The following is a 14693-nucleotide window of genomic DNA, read 5'->3' as shown; positions in this document are numbered from 1 at the left end:
TACGAGCCAGTCTTGACAGACTCTAGGGTTGTGCGCTCATCTCACTCTATAGGCCGGGGGCCAGCGCTGTCCACAGACACTTCCGGGTCACGTGGCCAGCATGACAAGCTGCATCTGGCAAGCCAGCGCAGCACACGGAACACCGTTTACCTTCCCGCTAGTAAGCGGTCCCTATTTATCTACTTGCACCCGGGGGTGCTTTCGAACTGCTAGGTTGGCAGGCGCTGGGACTGAGTGACAGGAGCGCACCCCGCCGCGGGGATTCGAACCGCCGACCTTTCAATCGGCAAGTCCTAGGCGCTGAGGCTTTAACCCACAGCGCCACCCGCATGCCTTGAATGTTCTTATGTGATGCCAATAAAGGTTACTTGACTTGACTTGAATTCAATGTGACTCCATGCCAAAGATGCAGGATCCCGTCTTTAAATGTGTTTTATCCTGTTCTGCCACTTCTCACCCCCCCCCAAATTCCTGGGTACTCTGCCTCCACAAAAGGGCCACTGGAGCAACTTAAGAGCTGCCGAGAGGGGGAAATGCAAACAGATGCAGTCTAGAGGTCTAGCACTAAGCAATAGAAAAACACCCCCCATTTCTTCGCCCTCTTTCTTCTCCACAACCACAATATGTCCATGACATTAGTGTCTCATACTGAATATTAAGTTGTGGAAAATACTATGAATCGAAAGTGGAGACGCTATATGTATTTTCTATTCTTTGTTTATTTTGTAACACAAAATCTTCAATAAAAACTTTTTTTTAAAAAGGAAGAACGCTGTGCTGAACCACACTAGGTGGCTCTCCAAAAACAGCCACAAACGTATTGCTGCTGCATCCTTCCTTAGAGGTTGTGAGCACCTCTGGTGGTGCTAAAGATGTGGGTTCCTCTATTACAGCTGCTTTTGATGCTGCACTGTTAGCCTATAACCATGAAGGTACAATATGCCTTTGAGGCAGAGAGAGAACAAATTCAAGCCATATATGAAGCTCACACAGTTGCTCCCCCTCCCCAATTAAAGAGGGCTTTGCTATGCTTAGCATGTAGGTGGTTTGGCTATGGGCAAATGCTTCTCATCCAAGTGGCAAATTACACGGCAGGCTTATACACAGGCTTTCTCACTCACATATATCATAAATGGATAGTTACAGCCACACTCTGTTCTGCATCCAAGCATTACTTGTTTTGACTTGAGCTCTGCTTAAAAATAACAAATGTTTCTCAATAATGAGGTACTAATTTCCCCAAGAGTTCTCAAAAGCCAGCCTCAGAAAACTAAGCAGGATGTTCTGTGTCTCGGACATCCTTTATAGCATTTGCTTCCCACCCTTCCTGGAAGGAACTCCAGGCAACATACGTAGGATTCTCTAATTTTAACCTCACAACAGACCTGGGTGGTAGGTTGGACTCCAAAATAGCAATTTGATAAAGGTCACCCTGTGAACAACCTAGCTGAATAAGGATTTGAATCTGGTTAAACACATCAGAATCCACCTATGGAGACGCCAAGGAGGCCCCTCCAGATACAGCAATGTCTGTCACCAGACGCAGGAGAGCAATTAAAGGCATAATGAATAGAGACACCTTCCAAGAGATATGGACCCCTTTAAGCTTGTTAATGACAAATATCAAGACCTCGTTATACAAACAGTTCAATATTTTCAGTTGGAGAGGTTATATTAAGTAATACGTTTGAACGTTGAATGTGAAAGTTTATGTCTAGAGTCAATGGATAGAACAAACACCGTTTGATGTACTGTTGGATGAGTGCTTAATGGTTTTTGTATTTGTTTAAAAACCAATAGAGTTTTTTTTTTTAAATGAAGCCCCTCCAGACTATCTCCAGATAGACTGTTAAATCACTGGAGATAAGGATGAACTGAGAGCCAACCTCAAAATAAGTGGATCAAAAAGCCATTTTTCTACTGTCTATGCCTAATGGTTTGGATGGGAGTTAGAACAAGCTAGCAAGCTTGAGAGTTGCCCAAATGCCGAGTAATCACCTTTTAAAGGTAAGAACTAACTGCACTCTCTCTCTTTAAAACACTTCTGGGACAAGGAAACTGTAACAGACCCCAACCCCACTCCATCTGCTGCAGAAAATCTAGAATCTGAAAGTACTGCCTTCTGTCATTGAGAAAAACATAAAGGAAACTGATTGTTAAAAGTGTTTAAAGGAGAGTGAAAACCCCAATTTATGGTTGACAAGAAAGATTAAACAGACGAGAGGAACCCCCTATATGTGAAAAATCTTTAATCCTTTTTCTGCTTCCTGCCACTAGAGAACTGGAAAAGCTGAAAGTAAAGCGATCATCATTAGCTGTGAGAAAGGAATTTGCTTTGAGATAAGACACAGTTGCAGCTGTGGAAATATTAAGGGGGATTTAGTTGCTAATAATATCTAGTACATCAAAAGCATCCAGTTAAGGTACTTTTGGATCTCCCAGTGACCGCTGGTATTGTTCAACAGTTGATGGCTGAACAATTAATAATGATCAGATCAATGTTAGATGAAGAAAATGAGCCAGAGAGATATGATATGGAAATAGGGAACACTCAGAGAATTCAGACCAAACTGATGAAAAAGTGGCAGGACTGGATCATGAAATAATTAAATTTAAAAAATGGAAATGACTTCCATACAAGGATTTGGAGGAGAGGATAAAATAAAAAATGGCGAGATGAAGAATTATTCAGATATGGTACTGGTATCGTTGAGAGGGGGGGGGGGACTTTAGGAAAATTTCAGTCCTGGCCTTCCTTCAGTTCTAGCAAGGAGATAATATTCTGCATATGACCTGGAGTGAATTTAGAGGATGCTATTAAAATTATGGTTACTCTTTCTGGAGCAAAAGCAAATGGAAGGTCATAGATGATGAGATCAGGATACTATCGTAAATGCAACAGGAAATGAAAATACAACAGGAAATGCAATTGAACATATGGAACTGGACGTGACCTAATGCATGTATAATGGGGGGGGGGGATATGGAATATTGGCCCAATGTGTGATCACAGTGGGGAGACTTTAAGATGGACATGGACAGAAGAAATTATTATCATCCAATATGGAGTAATGGTGGTGGGAATTAACAGAAGTAAAGTTTAAAAAAATGGTTGACATTTATCAATAATAACAATTAGGGAATCCATCTTTGTCTTTTCACGGGAAAAAGAAAATAAATGAGATACCTTGACTTAAAATAAATAATGTTTTACAGAAAGTGGAGAAGACGGATGTTAGCATGGACTGAATGATCATATTTTTTAATGTAACCAGCAGATGGAAAATCAGTTTTCTTTTAGTATTTAGTTTCCCTGTCTCCTTTTGTTTTACTTCTTTCTTCAGAGTCCTATGTTCAGGGCCCTTATGAACACCCAGAGATTGTATACTCATAGGGCTGGTAGATGGTTGATGGAGGACCCCGTGTGAGAGAAAGAGAAAGGTTGGTCTCCCAGGGTGAGAGGCTGGGAGGAGCGAATGTCCACTGTGGGTGGTAAGGGCTAAGAATTACTTTTTAAGACTTTGCATTAAACTTATTTTTTTTGTAGCTGTAATTTTACTGTATTATGGGAATCTCTTAATATTTTTTTCCCCAAAAAGGGGTGGGGGAAGAGACAAGAGTACTGAGAAGACAGCAGGCCTGAGGAAGTCGGGGAGAAGTGCTAGGCTGGAAGAGTTCAATGTCCATTGTGCCGGATGATTTGGAGGAAGCATTCATTCTGTTACTTATTTACATGATTTTTATCCAAACTGGCTAGGTTGGCAGCTGGGATAGAGCAACGGGAGCTCACCCCATTGTGAGGATTCGAACCGCCAACCTTCTGATCACCAAGCCTAAGAGGCTCAGTGGTTTAGATCACAGCGCCACCTGCGTCCCACTAGGATTAAAATGGAACCTCCTGAAATAAAGCTTACATTGGTGTACTGCACAGTAAAACACCACCACCACACTTATCTTCTGCTAGCCAGCAACAGAAAAACACGGATTCAAGGCATGGATCCTCATGATTTTTTATGTAGGATAACAAAAAACCCAATAAATCACATAATGGTGGCTTTGAGGGACTATCTTGCAAATATTATTTGGACCTATGACCATCCATGTTTTGTATCATGTCAGTGGTGTAAAGTCAGTTTAGATAGACATGTTCTGTTTTGGGGGTTGGGGAGGAGTAACCTGTGAATAATTTCAAGAGGATTCTGCATCTGACTCAGGTAAACGTGTGTGCATATGAATTCTCTCTCTGGCTCTTCATTGCTTCTGCCTCTCACCCAATCTGACACCACTCCCTCTTTTTTCTGCCTCCACTCATCTTTCATTCTTGCTCTATTCCAGGCTTCCTCAACCTCAGCCCTCCAGATGTTTTGAGACTACAATTCCCATCATCCCTGACCACTGGTCCTGCTAGCTAGGGATCATGGGAGTTGTAGGCCAAAAACATCTGGATGGCCGAGGTTGAGGAAGCCTGCTCTGTCTCCTTTCAGGACATACCACTATCTTGCCCCTGCCTTCTCCTCAGTCAGGCCATTTCCCTTCCCTTTTCCTCCTATTCCCCCCATCATCCACTTTCTGTTCAGCTGAGCCTTGAGAAAGAGAGAGCTAAAAGAGGAAGTGGGACTCACTCTTCCCACTTGCTTTCTTGTGTCATTTTTTTGAGGAGGAAACAATAATCCCCATTGCCAATTTATGGCAAAGGGGACAGAGGACAAGAGTATTTCCCCTGCCACTCACAAAACCTAAGGATATAGGCATGTTGTTAAACCCAGCTGTAGCTTCACTACTAGTTAAAAAGTCAGCAAATTGGCTGTTGCCTCCCCAGCGCAGATCTCTGTAACTTCATTTTGAAAAGTTCAAGCAGATTGCCGAAAAGTGCTCATCTTCCTTTCCTCTGAATGATAGTTTCACCTTTCTTAGGAGAAATCTGTACATTAGGCCCAGCTGTTATTGCTGGGGAGACAGAAACTGGACAAACTTGTTTCCTCCCTCCTGACCACAAGCATGAAAGTAGTAAAGGGACCCCTGACCATTAGGTCCAGTCGTGGCCGACTCTGGGGTTGCAGCGCTCATCTCGCTTTATTGGCCGAGGGAGCCGGCATACAGCTTCTGGGTCATGTGGGCAGCATGACTAAGCCGCTTCTGGCGAACCAGAGCAGAGCACAGAGATGCCATCTACCTTCCCGCCAGAGCGGTTCCTGTTTATCAACTTGCACTTTGACGTGCTTTCGAACTGCTAGGTTGGCAGGAGCTGGGACTGAGCAACAGGAGCTCACCCCGTCACGGGGATTCGAACCGCTGACCTTCTGATCGGCAAGCCCTAGGCTCTGTGGTTTAACCCACAGCGCCACCCGTGTGAAACTGGACAAACTTGTTTCCTCCCTCCTGACCACAAGCGTGAAAGTAGTAGCGCCATTCAATTCTGCCTTAAATGAAGCAGTAGGGTACAGAAAGGAATAGACATGGAGATTTTAAAGAGACTTTCAGAGGACAGAAAGGAGGAGTGGGCAAGAAGCCATTGCCTCTCACATAAGAAAACCATTCAAGAGGTTTCATCAGCATTCTGCTGGCTCATTAATTGCCTCCAAGTGATGTTTCTCCAGGTGGAGTGCTGGGGTTAGTGGACCCTCTAGGTGATGTTGGGACCAGCATGGTCAATGGCCACAGATGATGGGAGATGCACCTCAACAAGATCTGGAGAGCCAGAGTTTCCCCATTCCCCTCTTACTACCAGACCACGCATTTCAAAATCTGGGAGTCTTAGTCCTCTACCAAAGCAACAAACAATAGGTAGTGATGCAATATGTATTAATATTAGGTATTTGGAAATAACAAAACACTCCACTTTGAGATTCAGTGCCCAGAATAAATGATTCAGAAGTTATTCTGGTCTTCCGAGATTGTTCACTGAGTTCACGGAGGAATTTCTGGCAAGGACTCATGTGGCAGAAGGGATAGAAATAGGATGACAGGAAATTGCATTGTGGGGTGGAGGACAGGGAGCTTGTGTTGGACACTCAAGCCCCAACCTGTTAAATGAGAAGCATTGCAAGCTTCTTAGCATCTTGCCTTTTCAGACATAACTCCAAGGTATTTTTGCCAAAGTGATGTGTGGTAGAAACCTGGTTAAAGGAAATGAGGTTTGATTGCTCAGGATGCAAAATGGCATGCTGGCTAGTGATCTCATAAAATACAAGCATGTCATGCGCTGGCTGGACACAGAGGAATGGTTGGAGGCACCGGCTGGGCAACCACCAAGGGAAGAAGGCTCAGAGCCCAGGGAATGGTGGTGGGATGACGATGAGTGGTCAGAGGGCGAACCCTGGAAGGAGGAGGTGTCAGAAGCTGAAAAGGTAACAGGGTTTAGTGAGCAGGAAGGGTCTGTGTCAGAGAGAAGTCCAGAATCAGAAGGTGAAGCAGGAGAGGAGGGAGTCCAAGAGGCAGAGATGAGACATGCTGGTGAAGAAGCTAGGGTGTCTTCCCGCTGCCTGCTGCAACAAGCCACCTATCCCCCTGGTCGCCTAGGACCAGAAGAGGGATGATGGGAGAGGAGCAGAGACAGACATGTTGGCATAGTCTCAGATTGTTTGGAAAGGACGGGATTTAGACAGCTGTGGGAAGGTGCAGATCTACCAAGAATTGTTGTGCTCATTAGGACTGGCTCCCCTGAGCAGACCTTGTATCTTCTAATGAAGAGTAAACTTCACATATTCTGTGCGATTTATTGTTGGCTACCTCTGGCACATAACTAGAGATGCCACCCTGCCTTCCCGAAACTGCCAAAATCAAGAGAGCTGCTTCCCTCTCACGTTGAATATACACACCCTGTTTCCAGAAAATAAAATTAGTGGTGAAAACTGGCACAAGAAGCTGCCTTATACCAAGTCAGACCATTAGTCTATCTAGCTCAGTATTGCCTACACTGACTGGCAGAGGCTCTCCAGATATTGAGATTGACGACATTCCCAGTCCTACCTGGAGATGCTGGGGATTGAACCCGGGACCTTCTGCATGGAAAGCAGATGCTCTACCACTGAACTAGTTATAGGTGCTAGAAGCAAGATCTACCCCAGCTTGCCAGAAGACAGACAGGAAACAACCATATGGAGGACCATGATTTGGGGTGGGCATGTTGTCAAGAGACTTCCCATCCTACTTGAGTAATCTTCGTCTTGCTAGAATTTCAGTCACAAGTGTTAACCGGCTGTACTTGGATGTGCCTGGGATTGAACCTGGAACATTTTGTATGCAAAGCATGTATGTTACCATTCAGAATGGCCTAACTGACTCCTTCTGCATCTCCAGAAGATCTTCCCAAAGCCAGGTGAACTCTCCACACTTACCAAAATGAACACACAGGCACAGAACATTCTTATCAAGAGTGCGCTTTTATTTTTTTTATTTTTTTTCCTTTTTTTGGAATTTTTTAAACCTTAGGTTCCCTTCCAGCAGCAAATGGGTGCCAAGGAAAGAGACCAACAAAAGAATCCAAACGCTCCCTCCCGCCGCCTCATCAACACATTCCAAGCACAAATTAAGAAATGCAAACTAAACCAAAAAATATATATATATTTATATATATAATTTGTCTTTTTCTCTCCGGGTTGCACCCCGGCCCCACCTCCGAAGACGGCTGATTGGCTGGGGGTCTCTGGCTCTCTTCAGTAAAGGGGCAGCAGGGCACGCACACACACACAGAGGTGGTTGGAAAAGGGGGAGCAGCATCGCTCAGTTCCACTCCCTCCTGTTGCTCCCCAAGTCTGACAGTAGAAAAATATGGCAGCTGGTGCCACCCTTACGCCAGGCCAAAGCCCTCTGAGCACTCCTGGATGGCCAGTAGCAGCATGTGACGCAATTTCTCATAACTCTCATAGGCAGGGAGGTCCAGCTGGTTGAAACTGGAGGAAGAAAGCATCAGTGTAAGGGGGTGGGGCCAACCAGATTGATTGCAAAGTCAATGCCTTTCTTTTTTCAAAATCAGAGCAAAAGACAGTACCTTCACCCTCTCCAAACTGGCCAGAAATCTTAATCTGTAGGCCGTGATCACTTTACTGACAAAAATCTACAGATCTACAGCCTGCTCACATTTGATTCTTAGCAGTGTTTAATTTCAACCATAGGACAGCCCAAGAATCTGTTCTAAAGGTCAAAATTCAGCCCTTGGAAGTGATGAACAATCCTCTGCACATGTGCAGAATGTCTATCCCAAACAATTGTCACCCCATCCAACTCTCCATCTGGGATTTGGATTTGTAAGGCACAAAACTGGAGTTCTGGCACCTCTTTCTTTAGGACTGGACCACTGACTCATGACTGAAGTTATAGATAGCCTCTGTTTCAGAAACACACTCATTCCTTTTCTCCCCTCCCAGCTCACAAAATCCCCAACTGTGTTTCCAGGTAAAAGAGCAACTGATACTGCTGTAGAAGGGAAGCTCCTGTAAAATAGCTAGGCCCTTACAGATATTCATAGGAAAAAACCTTCAGCAGCATCACGGTATAAGTGTTATGGCTCAAGATGATAACCAGTGAATTCTAGCACTTACAGAAGCTTGGAGGGCCTCTTGGAGTTAGGGTGATTATATGACACACTTCCATCTACATAAAAATATTTCCTGCATAATGGAACACTGGGAGTAGTTTGAAGACTAACAATGGGCTTATCCAATTGCCTCTTACCACGTGTGAGCAGAAGGCAGTCTATCTGTTGAGCGGTCGTCTCTGTGGATCTGGAATTTCTGGATGCCATTCATGCCCTCTAGGGCAGCAAACCCCTGCAAGGGCACCTTGGATGTGCCTGTGACGAACTGCAGGAACTTTGCTCTGTCTGCCTGATCAAAGGAGCGCAGGGCTCGCCAGAACCACTGAATCTGTGCAGAAGGACAAAAGGAGTGGAGACTGGGGTCAGAGATGCTGGCATTTCTGAGAACATGATAAATTTGCAGGCCTCCAGAAGTGAAGGGCCCAGAAGGACCAACACAAAGAGGAGCCAATAGGGGGAGAGGATAGCAGAAGGGATGGGGTCACTCATTTCCTGCCTTCCAAGCAGGAGGTAGTGGTGATATATGCCCAACAGGAGAAGAGCCACCTCATTGTGTGCTTAGCGGCAAACAGAGTTCCAAGATCAAACTTGCAATCAAACATATCAAGGCTGCAATACTATAGAAATTTACCCAACGTCTCATTGAGCTCAACCAACTAAGGAAATTGGTTGTTAACATGCCAAGAAAAATCAAGAGGATTCCTCTCCATTAGGCCTTGACACTTCCACTCTGGAGAAGAAAGAGTTGGTGAAAGGCAACCTGCTAGAAAGGAAAGGCTAACCTGGATAGAGTTTGCCTGGTACTTGTGGTACTCTGTGTTGGACTTCAGGTCATCTATGTCAATGGTGGGCAGCCCCGAGATTAGCAGCTCCAGCTCCTGCTCCGTGAAGATGGAGATGAGGCGCTTGGGGATAATCTCATAGAAGCCCTCCAAGAAGGCAGCCAGCTGCTTGCGGATTGCTCCTGCCAGAAGGGAATATGGATTATCACTGGGTGGGAAGGCAATGGAAGTTCTAAGTAGCCGAAGAAGAGGGGAAACTATTGCTCAGGAGGGAATAAAATCTCAACACTGAAATGTGCACATTTATGTAAAATTTACAACTTCTCACAGCTTATTGGTAGATGAATCTGCCTCAAGTACAGTCTAAGTAATGACCAGCTTGACCTTAGACCCAATAAGACTAAAATTTTTGTTGTTGCTGTTATTTGTACACTTTTCCTTAAAAAACAGTTTGGCTTCCTTCTTCAGGCTATTGTTATATCTGGTGAAACAGCAACTCATGGACAGCTCTGGCACTAGTTCTTTGCTTAGAATTTAGTATGAATTATGAGATTGGGAGGGAATGTTAATTCAAAAGGTAGACGCAAGTTAATATGTGGAGGGATCCCATCTTCTAGCAGAGATGGGTTTAGATCATCAGGTTCTTTCCACTGTTCTCAGGTGTACTCCCCCAACGCACCTGTCATTCGCATCTGACACACCAGGTGTACATATTCCTTCTTGTTCTCCTCAGTCACAAGGATGTTGGCTCCGTTGGGCTTAAGGTCACGTACTTCACACACACCAAACTCTTGAACCTGTTTGGGTAGGGAAGGAAGAAAGACAGAAGTGTACTAAATAAGCAGAAACTGCATTAACAAGAACATCTCTTGGGAAAAGAGAAGGCTTGTCTTGCTCTTCCTGACAAGGACCAGAAGTCAGAATGACTCAATACTGGCCTTGATTCAATCCTTTCTCAGTTTCACAAATTCTTCCTCAGCCTCAAATTACAATCCAATGGGTGCTTCTCTTAACAAAACGCCATAATGTAGTTGCAAGAATCATATTTAGCCCTTGTGCATAGTAAAATATAAATACACAACCAAAACAGAACAGCAGCAGCCATCCTTCAGGGGCAACGAAAGACTCTGGCAGTTATCACCAGGTAATACATCCCTGGGAACGCGGGTGGCGCTGTGGGTAAAACCTCAGTGCCTAGGACTTGCCGATCGTATGGTCGGCGGTTCGAATCCCCGCGGCGGGGTGAGCTCCTGTCTTTCGGTCCCAGCTCCTGTCCACCTAGCAGTTTGAAAGCACCCCTAAGTGCAAGTAGATAAATAGGTACCACTTTATAGCGGGAAGGTAAACGGCGTTTCCGTGTGCTGTGCTGGTGCTGGCTCTCCAGAGCAGCTTCGTCACACTGGCCACGTGACCCAGAAGTGTCTCCGGACAGCGCTGGCCCCCGGCCTCTTAAGTGAGATGGGCGCACAACCCTAGAGTCGGACACGACTAGCCCGTACGGGCAGGGGTACCTTTACCTTTTACCTTAATACATCCTTACTATTTTGGAACACTGTGTCCGAATGCCATTCTTGTTACAGTACTTGATAATCAATGCCATTGTCCACAGTCTCATTGTTTCTCACACTGTTTAGAGAGTTCTATTTTTTTAAGATCAAAAGAAATCTGAATTCAAAAGGAAAGAGCTGTATCCACTGCTAGAAAATCCCTACAAATATATAGTCATCTTCACCCATTATTACACATGGCAGGATTTGTACAACTTCTGGGTGAGGAATTCTACACTTCAAAATTGTCCAAATTGAATGGTTGCCCATTCTATGTGATAGCCCTTTGTCTCCTTAGCTTCAATATCCTTCAACTTCCAAAAGATTTGCCCCAAAATACTTCCATGAGAAGGGGACAGGTTACCTCTGTGCTGAATGTGAGGTCATAGCCCAGTGTGGAGACATCGTTTTCCAGAAGATACACCAGTCCCTGGTAGAAGTGGTAATCCTCACTCTCCATATCTGTGTACCTGTAGGGTTGAAGGAAGCTGGCTGGGTTAGGAACATGTTTTGGGAAAGACAGGAAAGCATTTTAGATGGACTAGTTCAACAAAAACCCTAAAAGCAAAGGCACTACTCACCTGACAGATTTGCCCAAGATATGCTTGTAGAAGGAGCGGGTGAAGTAGCACTCCAGCAACCGGTTATCATATACTGCTTTGGCCACAATGCGCCCTACAAATTTGAAGTAGCTCAGGTGGTTGGGGTTACAGTGAGAGGAAGGATTGATGGTGTAGGTGACTCGATCGCCAGGTGATGTGCGGAAGAGCGCATACATGGGGTTAAACATCTCCCGTGAGATGATCATGTACCACTCGCGCAGGAGACCTCCAGCATCCTGACCCTCTTCCCCTTCAAATACTATGTACCTGATAAACAGAAGAGGGTATAATAATTAGGAAACATCAGAAGTGGAGGATGAGTTTAGGACAAAAAGGCTGGCAGGGACTGAATGTCTGGTTTTTAGGTTCCATCTACAAAATAAGGAAAAATCAACATTTAGACAAAACATGGGAAAAGGTCCTCAGCAAGGGTAAGAAAGAAAACAGTGCACATAAGAAGACTCTGATTACAACAGCATGCTAAAAGTTCTAGTAGCTGAAGAAGTTGCTTACAATCTGTTTTTCATTTCCTCGGGCGACTTGCGATGCAACTCCCGGTATGAGTCTTCAAAGACATGATCTCGACGCACATGCACAGCCATGTCTTCTTTCCGCAGCCCCTCATCAAGTCTTTCCAACTCTTGCCGGAAGTACCTTGGAAAGAAGATCAAGCATGTAGCCATTACCTCTCAGATCGGGCAGCCCCCAGGGCTATTACTATGGGACTCCCTGAAGCCGATTCACAGTTACAGTTGCAAAGCACTAACAATGCAAGAGATGACATATTCTACAGATGCAGATGAAAAGTGGGTGGGTTTGCCATCTCTCCAGCCCTTACAAAGTGGCTTCAGAATTGGGGCTGGGAGACACTTTTGGCTACACTTCATTCTAGGGGAAGAAGCATATCAAACTGAATAAGACCACCCATCCAGTCACCACCACTTCTCCTGCCCCACACTGATCTTTTTGCCAATGGAGGAGCTGAACAATGCCAAGAAATGAGAAATGTCTGGGTAGCCAACCTAGAGGGCATCACAGCCAATAGAAAAGTCAGCACACAAGCCTAGAACATCACTCAAGCAATCTGCCCTAGAGATTAAAAGTGAGACATCATACTCATGCTTACAATCAATCTCTGGCGTCTCCTTGTTTTTTAATTATTATTTAAAATGAATAGGAAACAGAATACTAACACCCCACCCTGAAACCTACTTCCGTTTGACGTCAAAATCCAGCACACGTATGTAATCCACGAGGACAGCAAAGGGGCCGTCAGCTAAATGGGTGGTGGACTGGCGCAGGATCTGGTTCAACACAGTGCGGTGTGTTTCTGCAAGATGAGAAGAAAAGTGAAGGTTCGGCTGCACGCTCCTTATTGTGTTTCTTCCAGGCATGCTGCAGAAACCCGTTAATGAAATTGCTCCACAAGTAAATTCCCTAGTTAGTCATACCTTGATCCACACACTCCTCCCTCATCAAACCAGCTGCCCTTCTGAGATAGAGACAGCTGAGAAACCCCCACCTGAAGCCCTCATGAAAGAATTAGTCTTAATACCCTGGACACAGCCAGACAAGTCACAGTTTGAACTAACCTGCAAAGCGGAGGAACTTCTGTGTGTCTGGGGGAAGGCTGGAGGAAATGTGCATGGAAGAAGGTTCACGGGAGAAAAAGGGGTCAAGGGAGGAGGGTGTTGCAGGGGTCAGTGGGGCAGGTGAAAGGGGTGGGGGCTCGTCCTTGATGTGAGCCAGCTGGCTCTCCCGGGTGTCACGCACTGGGGGCTTGCTTTCCCGCTCTGTAGCATGCACCAAGAAGAAGGCCTCCACTGCAGGCTGCAGCACTGTAGGGAGAGAGCAGAAGGTGAAGTTCCAAGAGGCAGAGAGGCCTGAAGCAGACCAACCTTCCAGCAGCCCAGAACCTTACCAAGCACAGCATGTTGGTCATGCGATTCTTCCAGCTCCTTCAGGCACTCGCCCAGCATATCCCATAGTTCATCCAGACTGAGTTGCTCACTTAGCAGAGGCAGATCCGGAGGACGCTCCTCTTTCTCCTTCTCACCCTGCTGGGACCCTTCTGACACTGTAAGAACAAGAGATCAGTCCTTCACACTTTAGCCTTCCCAGTTCCAAGACAAGCAACTCCTTCAGATCTGTAGAAGGAGGGCCTATGGCAGGTAAAACAGCTTCTCTATTTCAGAGACAGCCACCCCTCAGCTCCAAAAAGCAGATACTAACCAACTGACTGGGTGTCTTGTGTGGTGGGCGACGGCTGATCCACATCCATAGGTGATTCGTCTCTTCGTACAGAACCCTCTGCCTGGTTTGGCTCCGACTGAACAGAAGAGACACACATATTAGTGAGGGCTGAAGCTTCCCAAGAGCACTTAGGAAACAGGTGCTGGGAGGTCAGCCCAATAACTCCCAAAAGGAAGGGAAGAAAATGGACCATCAACAGAACTGTGCATGGTGGCCCTACCACTTCCCCCATCCTTTACAAAGACCAAAAGAGGTTAAACATGCTGCTATACACAAGCTAAAATCTGCAGAGGGAATGAGCCAAATGACACAGCTACAGGAGAAATAGGGGAGCAGGGGAAAAAAGCTAGCAGAAAGCATGACATGCGTGAATCTGAAGGTGGAGCACTTACAGCCAGGAGCAATGGTGAAGTGCATGCACCAGAGTGGGGAAAGTTCTTGGAAAGCAAAGAACAGGTGTGGAGAGAAGAGGAAAGTTGTCATCAGGGACCTTCCTGCAGGGATAACCTTATATTTAACAAGGCCCACATGCCAGGGGCAAAGGCAGCCCACATCTCTCTAGAGAAACTGGACAGGACTGGGGCCTCTAAGATGCAACAATCTGGAGAGAGGTAGGCTCAAGGATTGTACACACATTACTGTATTATCACATCCACTCCACAATAGTTGTGATTGAAAAGTACACCAACGTGATTCAGTTGTGTCACTTGTGCTTGCAAACAAGCTTGGTTCTTGATGACCTCTAATGCATTCTCTCTACCTACTGCAACCCAGAAGTAAATGCAGCAGTTACTTTTTATTGCTTAGCTACTTCTCATAGGAAAGCAATGTGTGTACAAGCCCTAAGAATTTGGACTTCAAGCCATGCTGTGTGGTTGCTGTGCTGGTCCTGCCCCGGGGCCACACGGACAGTGGAAGTACCCTGAATACATGCTGGATCTAACAAGTGGAAGTGAGCTCTTAGAGCTACCAT

General features: G+C 45.6%; 1 protein-coding gene across 6 annotated transcripts in view; it reads right to left on the bottom strand.

The window, feature by feature from the left end:
- Positions 1 to 7363: 7363 nt before the first annotated feature.
- The window catches only part of HUWE1 (HECT, UBA and WWE domain containing E3 ubiquitin protein ligase 1), a 98727-nt gene continuing 91397 nt past the window's right edge, over positions 7364 to 14693 (bottom strand). For all 6 annotated transcript variants that reach the window (XM_077921145.1, XM_077921147.1, XM_077921148.1 and 3 more), the window contains exons 74-84: positions 13700 to 13796; positions 13389 to 13544; positions 13060 to 13305; positions 12680 to 12797; positions 11981 to 12121; positions 11447 to 11734; positions 11230 to 11335; positions 9998 to 10115; positions 9319 to 9500; positions 8674 to 8864; positions 7364 to 7892 (exon numbers count right to left, since the gene is read on the bottom strand). In XM_077921145.1, the coding sequence (XP_077777271.1) occupies positions 7790 to 7892; positions 8674 to 8864; positions 9319 to 9500; positions 9998 to 10115; positions 11230 to 11335; positions 11447 to 11734; positions 11981 to 12121; positions 12680 to 12797; positions 13060 to 13305; positions 13389 to 13544; positions 13700 to 13796 (1746 nt within the window). In that variant the 3' untranslated portion in view covers positions 7364 to 7789. The remainder of the gene's footprint in view (positions 7893 to 8673; positions 8865 to 9318; positions 9501 to 9997; positions 10116 to 11229; positions 11336 to 11446; positions 11735 to 11980; positions 12122 to 12679; positions 12798 to 13059; positions 13306 to 13388; positions 13545 to 13699; positions 13797 to 14693) is intronic.

Source organism: Podarcis muralis, chromosome 17 (genome assembly GCF_964188315.1).
Source record: "Podarcis muralis chromosome 17, rPodMur119.hap1.1, whole genome shotgun sequence".
Lineage (NCBI taxonomy): Eukaryota > Metazoa > Chordata > Lepidosauria > Squamata > Lacertidae > Podarcis > Podarcis muralis.
This window is presented reverse-complemented; position numbering and strand designations above follow the sequence as displayed.